Source organism: Sturnus vulgaris, chromosome 1 (assembly GCF_052056855.1).
Source record: "Sturnus vulgaris isolate bStuVul1 chromosome 1, bStuVul1.hap1, whole genome shotgun sequence".
In the NCBI taxonomy this organism is placed as follows: Eukaryota; Metazoa; Chordata; class Aves; order Passeriformes; family Sturnidae; genus Sturnus; species Sturnus vulgaris.
The window spans coordinates 104077786-104098324 of record NC_142243.1 but is presented as its reverse complement, the minus strand read 5'-3'; the positions used below and the strand labels follow the sequence as shown (position 1 = coordinate 104098324).

Here is a 20539-nt window from a genome sequence, read left to right as displayed (position 1 = left end):
ACGCTTCAGTAAGGAAATGGAATTTTCCAAGTTCTGTACATAAACTAGAACACAAGGAGTTCGGCCTCAACACGAGAAAGAGCTTTATGCTGAGGGTGGCAGAGCACTGGGACAGGCTGCCCAGGGGGACCGTGCGGTCTCCCTCTCTGGAGACATTGAAACGCCAACCGCAGTGAGTCACCTGCTCTAGGTGACCCTGCCTCGGCGTGGGGGCGGGACTGCACGATCTCCAGAGGTCCCTTCCAACCCTAGCGATTCTATTTCTCAGCCTCATCTAACTGATTCAGACGGCAAAAACGGGACAGAAAACAAAGCCGGGAATATAAACAACGACACATGAGTTAATCCGAATGCAGTTTCGTTTCTGTTTTTTCTTTTTCGTTTTTAGGTAGGACGGGGGACAGACAGCGGGGGGGGTGGGATGTTCAGCGGCCCTTTCCCTGAAAGATCCCGAGCTACTCACTGGTACGGAGATCCAAAACAAGCAAATACCTGAGACAAAACACACCGATGACATCATCCCCTTCCCCACGCCGTTCCCGTTTCCCTGGGAAACACCCGCCCCCAGTTCCCGCCTAACGGCCGCCGGGACGCCGCCGGGGGGCGGGGCTGGGCGGTGCCGCGCGCGCATCGCCCAATCAGCGTCCCCACCGCCCCTCCCCAAACTTTCTGGCTCCCCGGCTCCCGCCGTGGGCCGTGCCCGCCGACCGCCGGCTCCGCTCGGGGCGCCGCCATTGGCTGCGCGGGAGGGACCGCCGAAGTTCGGGTGGCGCGCGCGGCGCCGCTGCGCACGCGCTCCTGGCCGCGCGGGGGGCGGGTCGGCCTCGCGGCCGTTTCCGTTGCGCGCCAGGGGAGCGAGCGGTGCCCGCCCGGCCGCCGGGGGGCGCTGCGGCGGGGGGCGGGTTCCGAGTTTTGGCGGTCGGTCCGTCTGTCCGCCGGCGCTCCTGCTGCTCCTGGCACCCTCGGGAAGGGCAGAGCCCATCTCCTCCTGCTCTTTGGGCAAAAAGGCTCTCCCTCGTCGCCGAACTGCGCGGCGGAGCGTGGCCGGTGAGCAGCCGGCGCCTTCCCGCTGGGGCCCATGGTCCCACAGAGCTGGTATCGCCTCAGGTGCTCCCTGGAGGGGCCGCGCAGGGAGGAGGGCAGGCTTGGACAGCCGCGGTCCGGGCGGCTTTAAGGGCTAAATATAGGCTGGCACGTCTGGCAGCGGCCACGGTGACTCGCAGGAGCACCGCTCTTTTTAGGAGCTCCAAGAGGGCTGTGAAAGTGTGTCCCCCAGAAGTGTTGGTGGGAAAGGACTGGGAATGGTTCTTGCGCACGTTTGTGGATAAGGCGGGGTGCTTGCCCAGGAATACTGGCAGTGATGTGCGAGTAAAGTGCGCTGCCTCGTGTACGTGTGAAGCTGTTTGGGTCCTGCTTGCAGATGCTGCCCGACCGGGGCTGATGGTGTTGCCGGGCCGAGTGCTGTACCAGGCAGCGTGTGCAGGAGGATGGAAGACTTCAGGAATATCGCCGACGAGACGTTCCCGAGCTACCTGGGCCATTCCCTGAACAGCAGCGCGAGTGTCGTCTTTGAGAATGTCACCGTCTCCAACCTGGGGTTACCTGTGGCGGCCTCCACTCTTGTCAGGAGCCAAGTGGGCGGTGACAACAGGTGAGGGTCTTAGTAAGTGCCACTCAGTAATATAAAAAACCCCGAACAGTTGAAGCATTTAACTCTGGAGAGCAAAAATTAATTTCACAGATTACTTGGTCGGTCGTAAAATTATTTACCAATCAGTATCTCAGTAATCAGCAAACACAGGATTGTCTGTATTATCAGTGTAAAATTTGCATTTAATTTGTAACTAGTACAACACTTGACATTTGCAAAAATTGCCCTTCAAAAGTAATTTAATTTTTAGGCTGTAACAGTCAAGTCTCTTTTAACCCAGCTCTTCAGCTTACTATACTCGAGTTTGAAGTTGTGTAGAGAAATGATATATTTTTTACATCGTGTTCTCTGTTAATTGTTCGCTGAACTTAGCTGAATCTGGCTCCTTATAGAAAGTGTAAGAGCTAGTGTTATGTATAAGAATTAAAATTTGCTCAGCAAGGAGTAGACCAAAGAGTAACAATTTGAAGCCTTTGCACTTAACTGCTGTCCTGTTACTGGACAACAAGTAAGATGAGACTTTAATACCCTGTCTTTCCAGAAGGACACCACTAGCCACTAAAAAACTATAAAGAGGTACAGAAGACTGGAGAGGAGAATTCAGGATACATACGTGTATCTCTAATTACAGATTAGCTAAAATATTGAAATAACTTAACTTACAATAAATGAGTAGTCATCAATATGAGTTTTTTCCCTTCAATTCTTTGGAAAACAGGAGCAGTGCATATTAGAATGACTGATGTGTGTTGTTCTCTCCCACATTTACAGGCTTCCTGATGATTGTGCGTCCTATTTGGAAGGGAAACATTCACCTCTATCAGGATCTACTCACAGCAGTCAGTCACATCCTGAGCCAGTGGGAAGATTTGCCCTCTGCTTTCATGATGACATGTAAGTGAGGTAGTTAAAATCTAATTCTATCCTAAAATGCAGATACTAGTAAGTTAGTATGTAGATTTGTATGTGCTATATGGCTAATTATGGGCTACTTCAGAGCTGAGTTGCAGAGTTGAAAACAAGAGCTTTTACTACTGGCCTGCAGTAGCTGGAGAGCTCAGCTGTATGTTGGCCTGTTGGCTTACAGTGTTTGGCAGGCTGGGCAGCTTTTCCTACAAAAACAGCTCCATGTTTTCTGAAGAGGGATAGTTCTAGGCCACATGGAAGTACCCTCTGCAGGGATGCCACTTAGCCTGTGCAGCCCTACATGAGCAGCATTCTGCTGTTTGATTGACTAATTTGACTTCATGTGTGTGACGGGAATGAATCTTCAGAAGGGATGTTTTCTAGACTGTGAGGTTTTGTTTTGTTGTCACGCTAATTAAAAATATCCTGAGCATGATTATTTAATTGACTTACCTGAATGTGGCCTGTATTTACCTAGTTTGCTTTACATAATCTAGAATTAAGCTGGTTCATGTCATGTGTGTGAATAACACTGATATAAATATGTTTTGAATAAGTATCAAGCAGTTTGCATACAGAAAGGAGCAACAGTTTCTATTAAATTAGCCTTCCTTGTAGCCTCAGTGATTGGTATTTCTTATGAAATAATTAGTATTAGTGATATACTTGAGAAAGCATTGCTGAGTGGTGGAAGTGCTGCCAGCTGTTGCATAGATTATTCTAACCAAGGCCAAATGTGCTCCTTTGTGGAAGAAACTGCACTGTGTGCCTTTCTCACTGATAAAATTGCACTGTAGGCACTATATCCTTATCAAAACAAAGAGTATAAGATTTGAGAGGGAGTCAGTGTCTTGATTGTACTCAAGTAAAACACAACAAAACACAGTACATGGAATAGTTGTGTTTTAGACATTCAAATGTTAGTTTCATTAATTTATCTAAAATATTGAAACAAAAGTATGAAATTTTAACATCTGGCATGATTAGTTTATAAGCCTGCATGGATGTTCTGTAAAGCCAGGAGTGAAGGATAACTTTCCTGCATAATTACAAAAGCTGTTATTTAACTACATGCAATTTCATCAAGTCATGTTCTTTATATTTTGGTCCCTTACTTAGTGTGACAAAAGGCTTGGTGATATTGTGGACGTGTTGAAATCTTGTCTAGTGTTTGACTTGGTTTCAAATGGATCATGGAACTTGGACAGAGTAGACCCTTTCGTCCTTATACTTTTCCCTCTTTTTACAGAAATCAAAGAGGAACAAATAGATAGAAAGTGAAATTTCATGCAAAACATGCCTATTTGTGTCACTCTTTAAATTGTTAAACTGAAGTCCTTGTTATTTTGATATGCATTCTTTTATTGTAAAATAACAGGTCTCTAGAATCTATCCTATATTGGAAACAACTGTCTTGAGACAAAGCAATTGGAGCATTTATCAAATCTTTATCACGGGAGATGATAGTCTGTGTATCTTACTGATTTTTAGTTGAAATAATTCTCTTTCTAGGGAAATTGCTACGCAAATTGAAGAGCCTCAGCCACCTTGTGTTAATTTGAAAGAATCCCACTCAGTACATAGAGAGGAAGCTCAGAATGTCATTGAACATTCAAATCCTGGTCAAGGTACCTTACGGGAAGTTTTGCCACTTGAGCGACTGGAAGGTATTAATTTTTTAGAAAAAATGTGTTCTTATTGTCACTGTAATTAGCTTTTTATGCTACAGATGTCTTCTTTTGACCCTTTCATTGTTTTATGGCAGATTATAAATGAGTTTTGAAAAAAATCTCTTGGATTTGAGTAAACTGAAAATAGAGAAGGGTTGTGGTTGACATATTCTTGGACTTCTCTTGAAAGTAAAAAGCTATACAGCGGGCTGGTGAAAATAATATTTGCTATATAGTACCATAAATAGAATGCCATTAGTAATCTGACTTAGTTCCAGGAACTTTGGGGAAGAAGTGTATGTAGCTTGTTCTCTATCGCTTCTATTTCAGTAATTATAAGGCTGCAAGGTTATGTTTTAACTAGCATCTCTTCTCTTGCCCTATTCTAACCTGTAATAGGTGTCTTTAATTGTTGCTGTAGGTGTTGGAAGCATACTCTTCTAGTGAGGTTATGCATGAAAAAATAGTTTTGAATACTTGTTGTGAAAACTATATTTTTTCTGAAGTCTAGGTAGAGTAGTGGAAGCAAAAGAATATTCCAAAACTTATTTTAAAAGCATGGCTACTGATATTAAGCTTGCCTGTGGTTTTTGCTAATGCCAGTTCTGTGAATAAATTCTATTTGTCCAATAAAATTCAGTAAATACAGATAGTAAATATATACTTCTAGACGTTATCCTTTTCTGAACTTTGAGTACTTGTATAGGTTTTTGTCAAGTATTAATAATTTTGACAGATAACCTGTTCAATTAGGAAGTACTGTGACCTGTAATATAAATAGACCCTTATTAAAAAACACTTCTAACAGGGAAATGTTGGCTTCAGTCATTTGTTACTGTAGTCTTGAGGAAGTGGCAGTCTTTTATTCACACCTAGTACTGAAGAATTACAAACCTTTTTTGCTAAAATCTGTGTGTGCAAGTCTAAACTGTTCTCTGTCACGTGGGACTTGCAACTGGATTATGTGTGGATATAACACACAGACAAGTGGATGCTGCTTAAAATGATCCAAAAGAAGAATTGGTCCAGTAGGTGAAATGCAGCAGTGGAACAGAACACTTGTTCCTCCTTCTGCTAATACAAACTGGGACTCCTTATTTTCTTGTGCTGCCTTGGGGAAATCCTTAAGGCAGTAAATAACTTCCATCATTTTTAGAGTTCTAGCCCTGATGAAGCTCTGCCTTTTTAACAAGAGCTTTTAGATCATTGTCATAAGAACGTACAAGGTTTAGTGTTGTGGTAGTCTGTAAGTTTGGGTTATTTCTATGGTGTAGTCCAAGACCTTCCAGGGGCTTAAGTTTAACCTTAGAGAATAGTCAGCACTTGTTATACTACTAAAATACTGCTTACACCACTGTTTTATGTTTCAGATTTGCCAACTGGAATGTGTTTTCTCCCAGACATTAAGAACAGCAAGGTAAAAGCTTTTCCAAATACATTGAAATTAAATGTTTTCTAATATTAATATTCTAATAGACTTAATTCTGTGAAAGGAGGAGGGAGGGAATGGAACTGTGTTTATTGTCTTGTGTATAAGTTTATAAAAGTGCTGGCATGACTCACTTTGTTTTCATTTTGCAGATCACTTAATTAGTGCCATGTGAGCATGACTCCATCTAATCTTCCTCAGTTGTGAAAACTGTTGTTTGCTCCTAGCCTCTGCTGTCTTGTAGTTCTTTGTCACTGTAAGGACCTCCCATTTTATCCCAGTTGTAGTCCATCTTACTGAAGCATATTTTGAGGAATTTTTGTAATGCTTTTGGAAATTGAAGTAGACAATCCAGAGCTAGCAAATAGCTGCTGGTATTGACAGGTAGGGCTATGCTTCACCTGTTTTTATCTGCTGTGTTAGAGATGCTAAGAGTTTTGGGCACAGAGATACAGTGCAGGCAGGAATGGGAGGTTGCTTGGTCCTTGTAGAAAACACGTATCAGGCTCATGCCAAAAGCTATCCCTTACATACTCCTTAATGTATCAGCTAATATTTTGATTTCGTTTTCTGTAATTTGATTTTTGTAGGGGCCATAGTGGTCAGTGAGTTGCAGTTGAATGCCTGCAGGTTTTCTTATGAAAACCATTAATTCATTTTCCTATCAAATTCATTACTTTCTGAACTTTGACTTTTTTTTGTCAAAGATGATCTGTTCATTACAAAGAATGTGAGACTAAATTCATACCAGACATTACATCATGCTGTTTTTAAAAATCATTTAGCTATAGAAAAGATAGAGTATTTGCTGTTAGCTAGATCCAGCTGAAATATTGCTTTTTGACTAATTCAGTGTGCTCATTTGGAGAAATATCCAACAGAGGTTAGATCCGTGTGTACGATTTCTGAAGAAGCTCTGTTTTAACAGCATAGGAAACTATTGAGAGATGTCTTTGTACATTTAAGTTGGGATTGCAGCTCAGTGGATGGAGGATGGAGTTTTTTCAAGTGTAAACTCTTTAATGCAATGTTTCAGTTCTTTATTTTGAGGTCTCTTAAGTTGGGTGTCCTTCAGATGCTTTTCAGATGCTTTTTTGCTCTTCGCCTTTTATGTTCCCACGTTTCTTGCATGCATCCATTCTGGAAGCTAGCAGGCAAAGTCCATTGGAACTGAGTGCTTCCTGGGATAAATAAAAAAAGTGCATGTGGAGTTTAGCAATATTATTAACCTCATTAATTATATTTTATTAACTGATTTCATACAATAGTAATTTCTATAAACATTTCTTTATGGGTGTTTTTCACAGGTTGGTCCATCTGAACCTTCTGAAAAGCTGAGAGAAGGTGTGAACTCGAGTGTTCATCTCAGCAATAGCCTTTCAAGTTTTTTGGAGAATGAGAAACTCTCATCTCTTCTAAGCTCAGATGAAGATTCCACTGGTAGGTGTGCTTATAAATCTTGGTAACTGAGTCTGTAATTCTGACTCAGTGTTATTGCATACTTGATGAGAAAGATTCTGTTTTACTTAAGTATTTAATATCAGATTGTGCTTGATAAAGAAGTAGTATAACAGTATTAAAGAAAGCTGTTCTTTGGAAAACTGACAATTTTTAAATTGTAACAGGAGTAGGCGGCTATGAAATTTGTCAGAGAAGATCACAATTGGAATTTTAATCTAAAAAAATAAACAACAGTCCTTAGTTACTGTGAATCAAAGATATAGGTGGCAACATGAGCATTGATTTAATAAAGTGGGAACTCTGTTTCAGGTTACCTTACTTAAATTTTCAGTTCAGGTTAGTAGAGATAAAATTCCGGTGGTGAAGAGCACACTCATGCAGTGAAAAAGGACTTTTACTTGAATTTGAGTTCAGCTCTCTTTAGATGCTGCATGTGTGGGGTGACATCCAAGCTGTAAGTCTAGTTTACCTGCAGGCATAAAAGTGAGAGCATGATTCTGTATCATTAAGAGTTTTGAACTTTTTGTTCCCTTCCAGTGGCTGCTGCAGAAGGACAAACATGCTCTTCTTCATGAATGCAGCTGACTTTGCCCATGACATGAAGGATGACAGGGCATGTTCTTGGATGTGCCAATGAGGAGGGCAGAATAATCATTAGGTTTACTGTTGTGAGATGAAGTACCCTTGCAGTAAAGTAGGGCTACTGCATTTCTCCCATGGCATCTACATATGTCATGACTGTCTTTAGAAGTTGTTTTGTTCTTCCTTGTATAACTTCACTTGAGGGTTAAGCATATAAGAATTAAGTTAATAGTTTGCTGAGTAGAAATATTTTCTTCTCTTTTCATAGATGATGATATTGATGATGGAGAATTCTTTGATAATCAACTAGAAGCGTATTTTGAGCAGCTGATACAACCAGAAATTATAAGAGACACCAACCTGCAGAAACTCTCAGAATGTTGTGCAGCACTGAAGCTTTCTGAAAATGTCTTATTACAAGTAGGTTGAAAGTTCAACGCTCAGCATGCCCAATGGCTCTTAAACATGTTCAACTTCAGTAGTTACTTTCAGTAGTTATATTTGTTGGTATTCTTAAACAGAGTTTCAACTATTTTTTTGTTTATTTTTTTGTTTCTATACCTATTAAGGCAACATGCTGGTATTTCTTTTTCATCATACAATGAGTTTATACATAATTTTAATTTTTTTAATCTTTTTAATATTTGGGGTTTTTTTACATCTTGGATAGCAATGTCCTAGGTGTCTTTGAGTGTATAGCAACACAAAGACCTGTCTTCCTAGGAGAGACAATGATTCTCTTAAATAATTGGTAAATGTGTGGAAGTTAAATGTAGGGCAGCAACAGGCTGGCTTGTGGTTTGCCTTTGAGCAGCAGTTAGCTCCATTCCAAACAGGTTGCCAGGGATTAAGTGCCTTTCCATTTTCTTGGCTTTGCAACAATCGATGTGATCCTGGCAGTCCCATGCTTGACCAGAGTGGAAAATTGTGATTGATTTAAACAGTTAAACTGCAGATTCTGAAATTTCAGAAATTCCCCAACTGACATCAGAGTTTCCAAGCTATGTGGGAAGTGATGTTAACCCTGTACAAGTAGTCTGGATAGGCTACAATTTGTTAAAACTGTTCATGAAGGAAGGGATAAGTGGTTTTAAGAGTGACAATGCAGAGCTCTGCTCTCAGAGCTTCTCTGTGCAAAATGTCCCTGCTTCTCTGCCTTGTAGATTGACAGTAGGGTAGGTACAAAAGGCTCTGAGTTGGAGCCCATATTCAACAGTGGGTCAGCCAGAAGGGAAAGTGTGGTAACACATTACCCATATCAAAGGGAATAAGAGAATGTAGTAGGAATAAGAAGAGATCTTCCCCTCTTGCTGTGTTTGCCCTTGCAGGCACATCCATGGATTGGCATAGCCAGGAACTATTGTCCTTGGTGGTAGAGGCTAACTAGAGGTGCTGGCTATGGCAGTGTCATATGAGTTAAAGTGCCATTAATCTCTTTTCTACTAGAGCATTTTTTAATATTCTAAAAGGCCCTGTAGTGTTATTTTTTTCCCTTTTGTATATCTATTCTAGTGGAACCTAAATATTTTATATTTTTTATTTAAAGGAGAACTTTCAGGGATCTGCCACTCATGGGGCTGTGACTGGAATAGACTCTGGAAATGCTAGTGATGAAGATTCACAAAGTGAAGAGATAACTGGATGTCCTGTGCAAAGAGAAATGCTGCCCAGAGCAGCACAGCAAAAGGTATGAAATTGCCATTTAAATTCCTATTATTCATGTAGAGTAAGACTGTAGTAGAAGATGGCAGTGTTTTTGAAAACTTGTTAGATCTTTGTAAAGGAAGGTTGGGTGGTTAGCCAAAAAATTAATAATACCACTTTGGTTTTAGGCCTGTTTCTCAAACATAGGCAGCTTGGACTGTTTTGTATCTATAACTTTTAGTACGTGCAGTTAATAACTGTGCTTCTGACACTTTTAAAATTATTATTGTTTTCAAAGAATTCTGTGACTCCTGGGGATGTGCTGGATTCCCACATGGCTGCTGAATTGCAATTAGATTCCCTGTATCTGCAGTGCATGGACAACCATAAAGCTGATGTCTCAGATGTCCTTCAGAAGCAAGGAGTAGAGTCCTCTGTCTGTCAGGCTGCTTCTTCTGATGCAGAAGTGCTACGCACAGCGAGAGGATTTTTGGGACATGACACCACTTCTGAAGTTCTTAGTGCAAATGCACCTCAGGCAGATGCAACTCAATGTAAAGTTGGTCTTCCTGATACTTACCTCTCTCCAGCTGGGGACAGCTGTGAGAACTTAAGTTTAGCTACAACAGACAAAGGTAGGATGCTTTACATATAACCTATATTTACATTAAACCTGTCTATGCAATTGTGATCATACTCTATTGCGCGGAAAAAGAAACAAAATTATAAGCTAGGCATTTCTATTTAGTTGTAGGAGTTTGTAACAAAAACCAATGTAGCATGAATTAATTCTGTCTTGCTTTTGTTTTCAGAAACACCGATTGTTGTATGTTGCACTTAACTGTTCCTTATTTGCTGATTAAATGAGCGTAGGCTTGCAGTTGCAGCAACTGGAGCTTGCAGCAACTTTTGCCATATCCCTTTTAATTTTAATCCATAATGTAGCATTTGATGTATCTTTTAGGTGATTTACCACACAGCGTTGTGTATCAAAATGAGGAGGGCAAATGGGTGACTGATCTTGCATATTATACTGCATTTGATGAAGAACAAGATTTAAATATGTCTGAAGATGATAAAAGAAATGAGGAGTTCATTACTGGCTGTATGTAGTTATCTTTTTTTAGTTAACTCTTGTTGTCTGTAATAATGTTAAGTAAACGTCCTTTTTTTTTTTTCTTTTTTTCACTTCAACAAATCAGTATTTGGTGTTGCAAAGACTCCAGGTTACAAATAATACAAATTATTTGAAAGCTGATGCTGATAGTAGTCTGTAGTGATATCATATCATTATTTATAGTTCATAGCTTCTTTCTCTGTTTTCTACTCTTCCCATGAAGAGTGTTTTAAGACAAAACAAAAAGTATTTATTGTATGAGGTAAAGCAACTCATCTCACTTCCACAGTATTTCCTTTGGACTTTAATGATATTCTTTCTTGCAAAAAAAGGGGAAGAAAAGTAATTTTGTGTTGCATGATACTAATAAGAGAGGAAATAATTATCAATGAAGAATTACTACAAAATCAAATAGAATGTGAATACAGCATCAAAATTTGAGAGACTTGAAAGTGTTGTATTGACTAGCTGCTGATTTTTTTTGTGAAGTCCCTAGGGAATGTCTTGATGCTGAAAAGTGGTACTGGTACTGAAAAATGTTGGAGCTTATTGGGGGGCTTTAGTACTCTCATCTTCTCTTGAATTCTAGGCTTTTTGAATCTTTGTTTACTCAAAAAGTTATTTATTATCCTTAATCTGTGTCAGACTGATCTTCATGAGAATCTGTATATTTGTCATATAGGCTTGGATAATACACATGTAGTGCCATAGGCAAATTGATTCCTTAGCACCAAAATGTCATCTGCTCATCTGTTTCATAAGAGATTCAAGCAATGTGTGCAACAGCATTTCTCCTAATCTCTTCTAGTTTCTAAACCTGACATGTAGATGGGCTAATGTATTCTCAAGATGCCCATGGTCCACTCAAGGTTCTTCTTTCTTTCAAAGTGAATGCTGTCTAACACTGTTCATTTTGAACGAGTGATCAAACAGGGTTGACTGCTTGAAATAATGTTTTTCAACACTGTAGTGGTTATCTGATGGTTCAAGTAAATACATCATTTGGGAGACACTTTCCCATCTACTATGTCAGTAACTCTTCCATGATTTTTCAAAAGCTGTTATACTTCAGACATCTTTTGAATCTTAGACTTGAGTTGTTGAGTGATTAGAATTTTTGACTGTTGTAAATTTTTCCAAGGCTACTTAGGTTTTTCCACCTGATAGATTTTTAAGCACTTCTGCTTTCAAGTCAATGGGCTTACCTCTTTGCATGGTAGATGATAAAACACTGACAGACTCCACATGGTTGGCATTTTTCTGGCTGCTAGTCTGCTTGTCTGTCTGCAGTGATGTTTGACAGCTGAAGAAATTTTATTAGTAAGGACAGAAAGGACATGTTACATCTGATTCTTTGGAGTCTCATTTATGACATGTCTCTCTGTCAGCAAACTGTGCCCACAGTGTGTTCTTGTATGGAATAGTGCAGGAGTGCTCACTTGACAGTGTTGGGTACTTCAGAAAGTCTCTGGAGGCTGAAAGACTCATAGAGAAGGTAAAGAACAGCTACTAACTGTAGAGTTCAACTAGTAGAAAAATGTGCTATAGATAGTGCCAGGTTGCCTTTAGGAGATGATCTTTGGTTGCTCAATAAGGATATAATTCCAACTTTGTTTCTTTCCTCAGAGTATGTATTGTGACTTCCCATGAGTAATTTTATGGACAACAGCTGTATTCACCTTACAAGTTTGCATCTATTCTTGGCTTTTGCCCTGTGCCCTCTATGCCTGGGGATGCTCTGTGTACAAGGCCATGTATTTTTAAAGTTTTGATGAGCTTAGTGATACATTAACTTTGCAATCAAGTGGTAGTGATCAATTTTTCACAACATTTTGGTGAAGGGATTCTTAAGTTTTGGTTGTTCTGTAGATGGTAATTGAGAAAAGTACAGGCATTTGAATTCAAAGGCATGATTGAGTTATTTGGCCTGTTAATTTGCATGTGTTTTTTATGAACTGGTACAAGCCAATATCTTTCTTTTGCTCCACTTCAAAGGTACCACCTTGATGGTAAAAATTTTCAACCCCAAATATAGTAAAGGCTTGATCCGAGTAAGCCATATTATGTTTGGTTATAGCTAGTATGGATATCATAACCTATAAAAAGTTATAATTTAACTTGGGGCTAAGGCTGTTAGAAACTTGCTTTATTCACCTCTGAGTTAATTAACTAAATGCTGATTTTACTTTGGCTTCTAAAGATCAAGTAAATACTCCTTTAAAACTAATTTCATATAACTTTTCTCACCACAATGGGATTGGATAACTCCTAGTGTGTCCCAGACTGTTTCAGGTCTAGAATTATGTGTGCAATAACTTTCCATCAAATTGAGTTTAATGGTGGCAAATAGTAATGACATTACTTAGTAACTTTTGCCTTATTTTAATAAATTTTCTCTTTGGTTTTAAGCTGAAGCAGCAGCTATGATTGCACAAGATGAGGAAGAATTTGAGAAAGCACACAGACTTGTGCAGGTAACTAATGACCTCAATGTAAATAAAATAGTTTTCTAATTTATTTACAAGTTGCAACTTCTGAAATCTCTTTGTCTGCAGGCAGGAAAGGTAGGCAGTCCAAATGCATCTGAATTAGCAAATACTTCATGGAAATCTGCTAATAGCTTCAGTCTTCATAAAGATGCCAGCTATTTACGTTTGTCTTTGGGGGAGTTCTTTGGTCAGAGATCCGAAGCTCTTGGATGTCTGGGTGGAGGCGGTGATGTGAAACGGGTATGTATCTAAATGTTAATATTGAGAAACAAGGAAAAGACAAGACAATAACAACTAGCACTAGTTTTGTTATTTTGTAACCAGTTCTTTCTCGCATCTAATTTTCTTAGTTGATTTAGGAAGGAATTTTTCTGTATGTTACAGGTGTGGGTTGGTGGTTTCCTACTGGAATTTCTGATGTGAAGTACTGGCTAGTGTTACTGTTAAATGTTGATCTTCACCTTTTGGTCGGGAACTCATTATGTGTAGGATTAGAGGGAGAAAAGTACACCATATAAGGAAGCATGTTGGAGGTCCCAGCAAATTATCCACACAATTGAATGAATGCTGTTCAGACAAGGATATTTGAACAGTGAGGGCATCTCTGAATGGCTGCTGACAGTTGATGAGCTATCTGGGCAATGCCCAACTTGAGTAAAAATGTAATCACCTAGATTCTGTATACTTCTTGTAGTTGTTGGATACCTGGCACTTCTCTCTTCTGCTATTGGTAGATAGGATCTCATCTGTGTTTCAGAGAAAAAAAGAAGGTGGGGCAGTGTGTACAATGGGAAGGAGAAGTCACACATTCTTGTGTAATTCAGTTGTGTCATGAAGAATTGTTGGAGTTGGCAGAGTTAGTCTGTTCTAAGCATTCCAAGACTTAGTGGCAGACCATGCCTCCAGGCAGAGATGATGTGAACATATGTACTTTATTTCTTTATTATGAGTAACTGGTATAAGTAAGTTGTGTCCTGGTTTCAGTTGGGATGGAGTTGGTTTTCTTTGTAGCAGTTTGTACGGTGCTGAGTTTTAGATTTAGTGTGAGAATAATGTTGATAACACACTGATGTTTTGGTTGTTGCTAAGTAATGCTTACCCTAAATCAAGGGCCTTTCAGTGTCTCATGCTCTGCCAGTGAAGCAGGTGCACAAAAAGCTTGAAGGGAGCACGGCCAGGGCAGCTGACCCAAACTGACCAAAGGGATATTCTGTATCATAAAACATCCTGCTCAGTCTATAAACTGGGAGAAATTGGCTTGCAGCCATGGATCACTATTCAGGCATAGGCAGGGTATTGGTCTGTGTCCAGTGAGCAATTGTGTTGTGCACCACTTGTTTCTCTTGGATGTTGTTCCTCTCTCCTTCCTTTTCATTACCACTATTATAGCTATAATTTATATCTTGTGTCTGTTACTAAACTGTTCTTACCTCAATGCACAAGGTTTACCCATTCTTTCCAGTTCTTTCTGTTAGGAGGATGTGGGGAATGAGCAAACAGCTGTGTGGTACTTAGTCACTAGCTGGGGTTCAGCCGTGCCAATTGTTAGTTTATTTTATGTATGTGTGGGAAGTATTATTTTGTGTATGTGTTTAGATTAGGCACTTGCAATGCTAGGAGGCACACTTTATTTCTTTGTGGTATGAGAGGTACACCAAGCAAGCACTGCAGGCCAAAACTACTTTGCAGGTGTATTGAAGCTGCTTGTTAATTACTGAATTTACTCATTCTGTATTCTGGGATATTTTTTTATAGCCATCTTTTGGTTACCATATTATGTCCCCGAAGAAAAGGCAGCCTGTTTCTTTGCTAAGGCAATCTGATTCATCAAGAGGTGACATCGGCCAAGAGATTTCACGGTTGTCTGAGGAGGTGTATTCAGGTAGTTCCAGAACAGCTTTTTTTTCTATGGGGGCATTAAGGGAGAATGTGTATCTCAAGAATGCACGTTTTTTTAGACCACTTCCTTACTGTAAATTAATTCCTTTTTTTGTTGTTGTTGCTGTTAGATGACATAGAAGCACAAACAAGAGAACATGCAAATTTTATCAGCTCTGAAGGTTCAGGGCATAGGGTGGATACTGCTGCTGGGATCCATGAAAATATTAGTACAGAAGATGCTACCAAAAGTAAAGCAAAGGTATTGATGATGTATTTTTTTTTTAAATGCAACTATGAACTGAAACAAAATTCAAATTCCTCCAATTATTATTCTTTGAATAGAGCTAATTTGGACTTTCGTATCAGCTCACTGCTTTTTATATGGATCATTTGAATCCTAGTAGATGCCCTTGTTTCCTAGGATAGTTTCCTTAGAATGACATGATCCTGTAGTAAGTCAGGTGTCAATATCACCATCTCATTTTCCTTTTTCTTCCAACTTCACTTGTGAAATTGATCAGTCTGTCAGCCCATAGTTTTTCAGAGACTGGTAGGATGGTGATGTTCTGTGACCCAAGTTTCTGAATTTCAGCTGTGTCTTCCCCTTCTATTTTTTTAATGAAACAACTTATCTTTAGCATTGGAATAAAATCTTTTAGTTGATAGAATTTAAGAATATGAACATGGTGCAAGTCTGAAAAAAGTGTCTTGTTAGTTTGGTAGTCCTTGATACCTACCTTCCCTACCTGTGTCACCTCCCTAAGCCTGCTGGCAAAGCTCCTTCTAATGCAGGCCAGGATGCTGCTGAGCTTCTTTGCCTGGCTTGTGGTCAACCTCCTATCTACCAGGACCCTCAAGTCCTTTTCTGCCAAGGTGCTTTCCAGCTGGTTGGCTCAGGGCCTGTACAGGGGCCTGGGGTTATTCCTCCTTAGGTGCTGGTCTTGGCATTTCCCTTTGCACTTCTCAGCCCATCTTTGTCCTGTGGTCCCTCTGAATGACAGCTGACTCTCCTGTATATCAGCCACACCTCCCAATTTTGTGTGATGATGGAACTTGCTGAAGGTGCACTCTGCCCCATAATCCACATCATTAATGAAGTTGCTGAACAGTGCTGGCCCCTGTCTTGATCCCCAGGATACTGTACCAGTGAGTGACTGGCCTCCTGATGGAGACTTGGTGCTGCTGATCTACCCTTTGAGCCTGGCAGTTCAGCTTGTTTTCAGTCCAGTCATGGTGTACATGTCTGCTCCATGCTTTGTCTGTCTTTTAATGAGGATGTTGTGAGGTGATGCATGCATATCTAAAGGAGGACATGTGTTTTAAATTCTTCCTGAGTCTGTGTCCATCTGAAAGAGACTGGCCTCTGGATATAACTGTCTACCTACTGCATGCTCTTTGCTAAGAATATCCAATGTGAAAACCAAAGAAGAAATCAGACTTGTGATAGAAAAAGCTGTAGGAATAGCTATGTCTTCTCTCTGTAGAAGCAGATGATTTAAAATTATTTGGGAAGTTACTGTATATTTGGTCATGGTAACTTCTTTGCTGTTTGTCCCTGACAGGATTTTACTCCCAGTTCTTTCAACTGAATTAAAAGCATTTTAGGATTTTAAAAGTTTCACAAGAACTAAGGCTTCCTAGTAGGCAATACTTACTTAATCTAGAAAAACCTTTGTGAAGTAGACTTAAAAAATCAGGAGAATGAGAATAATCTCTACTTCAGTGTTCCTTCTAGACAGATGTTTAAAAATGCATGAATGAAGAACATTAATATATTGCCATATCCTGAAATACAAACAAGAAACAGAACACTGAATAAAATTTTTTTACTGTGATGCTTAACTCATTTTGTTTTGCTGTAGGATGGAATTCATAAAGGCAAGTTTGAGGATGGCTTGTCTAATCATTCTGACTCTGTCTTGAGTATCAGCACAATTGCAAATGCTATTGCTAATGCTTCCTCCAGTGCTGAACCTTCCCAGCTAGCTGCTATGATAATGGCACTCTCCAATAAAAAGAAAAGAACACATGTCCTTCCTGGAGTTGTTAAAGAAGCTGAACTCTCTGCTAATGAGTTATTATCCAGCAATAAGGAAAATAGTGCATTTGATATGGAAAAATACCTCAAAAAAACAGATGAGAACAGATGTGAGAGTGAATATGAGAGTGTTGTGAAACATGAAGCATCTGTCCAGAACCTTACACCTGATACCTTTTTACTGGGTAAAGATAAACATAAGGATGCTCTTTCAGAAGACTTGATGAATAATCGTAGCAAACATCAAGGAATAAAAAAACGATTGCTTGATTATCTTAATGAAGAAAGTGACAGTCAGAATTTTTCTAGTCTGTCTGGTATTCCCAGCCGTGGAAATGTAATTGCAGATAATGTTGAATATTCAGAAAAGTTGACAGATTTGGTAAATAGTAAACATTTACAGTCAATGGATGCTGATATTAGATCAGAGACACTTAATGGAAATGAAGCCCACACATATGGAATTCTCTCAGCAGCAAAAATGGAAGTGGCACAGCAAAATCTGCTTGCTTACCAGAACAGCAATCTCACTAATACATGTAGTGTAAGGGAAGATAGAGAAACAGTAGATCAAGCACCAAATGCTGTTCCTGAGACATGTAATAATTTGGTGGAGGGAAGTGCAGGGAATACTCCATCCCTCAACAACTTAAAACCTGCCAAGCAACCTAGTAAATATGCCTCAGTAAGTCCTACAACAGCCAAGCCTGTGCAGAAATTGAACAATGATGAGAGGAAGCAAAATACAGAGAAGAGAAACAAGGATGCCCGTATTCCTCGTGGTGGGAATGCAAAACATGTAACTTTTGAGAAGCACTCTCCAACTTCCCAGAATAGTACTGGTAAGTAAACCTATGTAAATGCAATTATTGTTGAAAAGGCTTTTCTTGAAAATAAACTTGTTTCCTGTCCATAAATAAATCTGGTGTTTAAAATTTGTTTACTTGCCAGAGCATAAACCCATTCTACCTGAATGTGACTTAAATCTGGAGGGTGAGCAGTGTAGCTTCAGACCTTCAACTTCACCTCTGATTCACTCTTCTCCTAGTGAGACTTCTGGAACAGCGTTTTCAGGGTAAGTTTCTTGGTGCAGGTTATAAGAATTAATGCTTCATGAGGATTGTTGAGGGATCATATGTTGGTTTGAATGTTGACTGTGATCCAGATTTATAGAAGATCTTTATTAGGCTAAGACTTCGTTATACACTAAGCCGTACATTCTATAGCCCAATGAAGATGTGTTTTTTAAACTTAAAAAGTATTGAGCTCCATTTGGTTTTCTTATTTGTATCATTGTTTGTTGTGGGAGAGGGTGGGTAGAAATACTTGTACTGCTTTTGACTATTTTGTATTTTGATGCATACTTGTATCCAAGGTTTAAGATTTCCTTAGCAACTGAAAGAACAATATTAAATGGACTCCCATAACAGTAAATGTCATAAAATTGCAATTAAATTGATTCTGTAATCTTAAACACAAACACGGCCAGTAGCTAGTGGTTTGTGTGCAGTCTCGTAAGAAGATGAGGCAGCTGATGTCTTTGACTTAACTTTTAAGTTCACTGTTTGGTGTTTAACTACAGTTTGTGTTTGTATGTGTTATTAGAATTACAGGCTGTCTGGCATTTCTCAGAAATTAGTATGTGCAGGAGTAGATGTATTTTTGCAGGCATGTTATATAGCTATTAGGATTTCCAGTTCAATTGTCAGTGATTTTAATTGTTTTAATGTTAACTTGTCTTGTTGAACCAAATGCTGAGAGATGCTGTGTTTTCAAGCATTTGAAATGAAGAGAATCTCAGCAGTGAATAGGAAACTCATGTGTGATGCCTGAGAGGTTAAATGATTTAATTTGACTTTTTAATCTAGTTAGATACAAGTATATTGACTCACACCTTTTAATAAATTGTGTTGTTTCTGTGGCTTTAGCATCTGAATTCAGTTGTGTAACTCTGATGCTTTTATCTATGTGGATTTATATAGAATGAAAATGTGTTTTATATATACCAAAGTCAGAACTTGTCAAGGTTAATTGAGAGCTGATTTCTCATTTCTACTGACTGCATTAAAAAGAACAGCTAATTAAGTTGACTTATAGAATAATATAGGTAATGTGTAACATTGATTTTATTGAGGTCAGCATTAAAAATATATATTTTAACAATGGCATATTTTGAATCTGTTTTTCAGATCTGAAATGGACTTTTCTTGCCCATCACATTGTCAGGAATCTCCTTGCAAAGAGAATATGCTACCTCAATCTGCTTACTCGAGCCCAAGCATGAGCAGGTTAACCTATGTCTCTGCATCTGGCAGTGCCCATAAGAACACAGCAGTGATACTTAACCCCAGGACATACTGGGTAAGAAACACAAAACACCACCTCCCCTTTGCCCCTAAACCAAAATTTACAGGTCAAAGTAATACTAAATTAAAAAAGCCCTAAGGGTTTTCAAACAGTTGAGGATATGCTGTGCATAGGGAAAAGGTATTCTTCTTGTTTCCAGCTTCTGAGTTTCTCAGAAATTTGAATTTTTGTATCAGCTGTGCTAAATGCACACACTCTAATAAATACAAACACAGTAAAACAATCAAAGAACTAGGAACTTTTTCAGAAGTTAGAGTTGATGTATTTTTTCCTTTCTTTTTTTTCTGTAATTTCTCATTAAGTCATTCTGGCTTTGGAATGTGGTGCAGTATTCCTGTAGTATTTTGGAGGATCTATATTGCTTTCATCACACCTGAGGCTCCCTTGCTGTTCAGCTTCAGCTGTTAGGAGAATACTTTTCCTGTTTGTTTTTTTTGTTTTTTTTTTTTTTCTGGAGAAATGTTTATAAATACATAATGTAGCTTGTACTACTTTTTTCAGGACTGAAACAGTAATTTTCCACCTCTGACAAGTCATTCTGACTGTTTTTACTGGTTTAGAAAAGAATGTACACTGAGGGTAAAATTTGTGTTCAGACTTGCAGTCTTATGCTGATTAAAATAACTGGCAGTCTTTTATCTGAATTTATGCATTCCTTGGAATCTGGAATCTATGATACGTCTCTCCCCTTCCAAAGTGTGTGTCATTATGGATGGAACTTAAAAAACCAGACGGATAAAATTGAAGAACCTTTCTGACTTACCTGTGTAATTGTGTAAATATGAGTGCTCATTCCAGCTATACCATTCCAGTCTAAAGGGCAGATCTCTGGGCTTGAATGATTTCTTTGTGTGAGTGCACAAAGAAAATGTTTTTATCAATGCATTTTCATGCATCTCAAATCCTTTTTGGTTAGTGATTTGGTTCAAGGCCGTTCAGTTGTTTGTTTTGTTTTGTTTTTTTTTTTTTAATCTGGCTAGTATGTTTGGTGTGTTATCAATGCTGTTTTGAATACAAATCTAAAAATACAGCACCACAGAGACCGCTGTGAAGAAAATCAACACCACCTCAGCCAGACCCAGTAGAATGTGTCTTTAGGATAGTAGACAGGTTGAAGCTGCAGGTTTTCTTTTTCAGGGTGAAGAATCACCACTATGAAAGTAAAACTTTAGACAAGACAAACTTGATTATTTATATTGGATGGCAATACCAGTAATGATTGGACAGGAAAGTTTACTGAAAAGGCAGTACCAGAGTTAGATGTGTCTTATGTACCCTACTGCTTTTCTAAGATGTGTAATACT

The 20539-nt window shown here is 39.1% G+C and overlaps 1 protein-coding gene across 2 annotated transcripts in view; it reads left to right on the top strand.

Annotated features, from left to right (window-relative positions):
- The first annotated feature begins 1336 nt into the window (after positions 1-1336).
- The window catches only part of CEP192 (centrosomal protein 192), a 56217-nt gene continuing 37014 nt past the window's right edge, over positions 1337-20539 (top strand). The window contains exons 1-16 of one of the 2 annotated variants that reach the window (XM_014870871.2): positions 1337-1651; positions 2423-2545; positions 4070-4224; positions 5598-5644; positions 6964-7096; positions 7968-8119; positions 9246-9386; positions 9642-9978; positions 10308-10448; positions 12870-12934; positions 13016-13189; positions 14705-14831; positions 14959-15089; positions 16693-17710; positions 17820-17943; positions 19058-19229. In XM_014870871.2, coding sequence (XP_014726357.2) covers positions 1488-1651; positions 2423-2545; positions 4070-4224; positions 5598-5644; positions 6964-7096; positions 7968-8119; positions 9246-9386; positions 9642-9978; positions 10308-10448; positions 12870-12934; positions 13016-13189; positions 14705-14831; positions 14959-15089; positions 16693-17710; positions 17820-17943; positions 19058-19229 — 3204 coding nt within the window. In that variant the 5' untranslated portion in view covers positions 1337-1487. The remainder of the gene's footprint in view (positions 1652-2422; positions 2546-4069; positions 4225-5597; positions 5645-6963; positions 7097-7967; positions 8120-9245; positions 9387-9641; positions 9979-10307; positions 10449-12869; positions 12935-13015; positions 13190-14704; positions 14832-14958; positions 15090-16692; positions 17711-17819; positions 17944-19057; positions 19230-20539) is intronic. The other variant, XM_088172810.1, reaches the window with a different exon arrangement.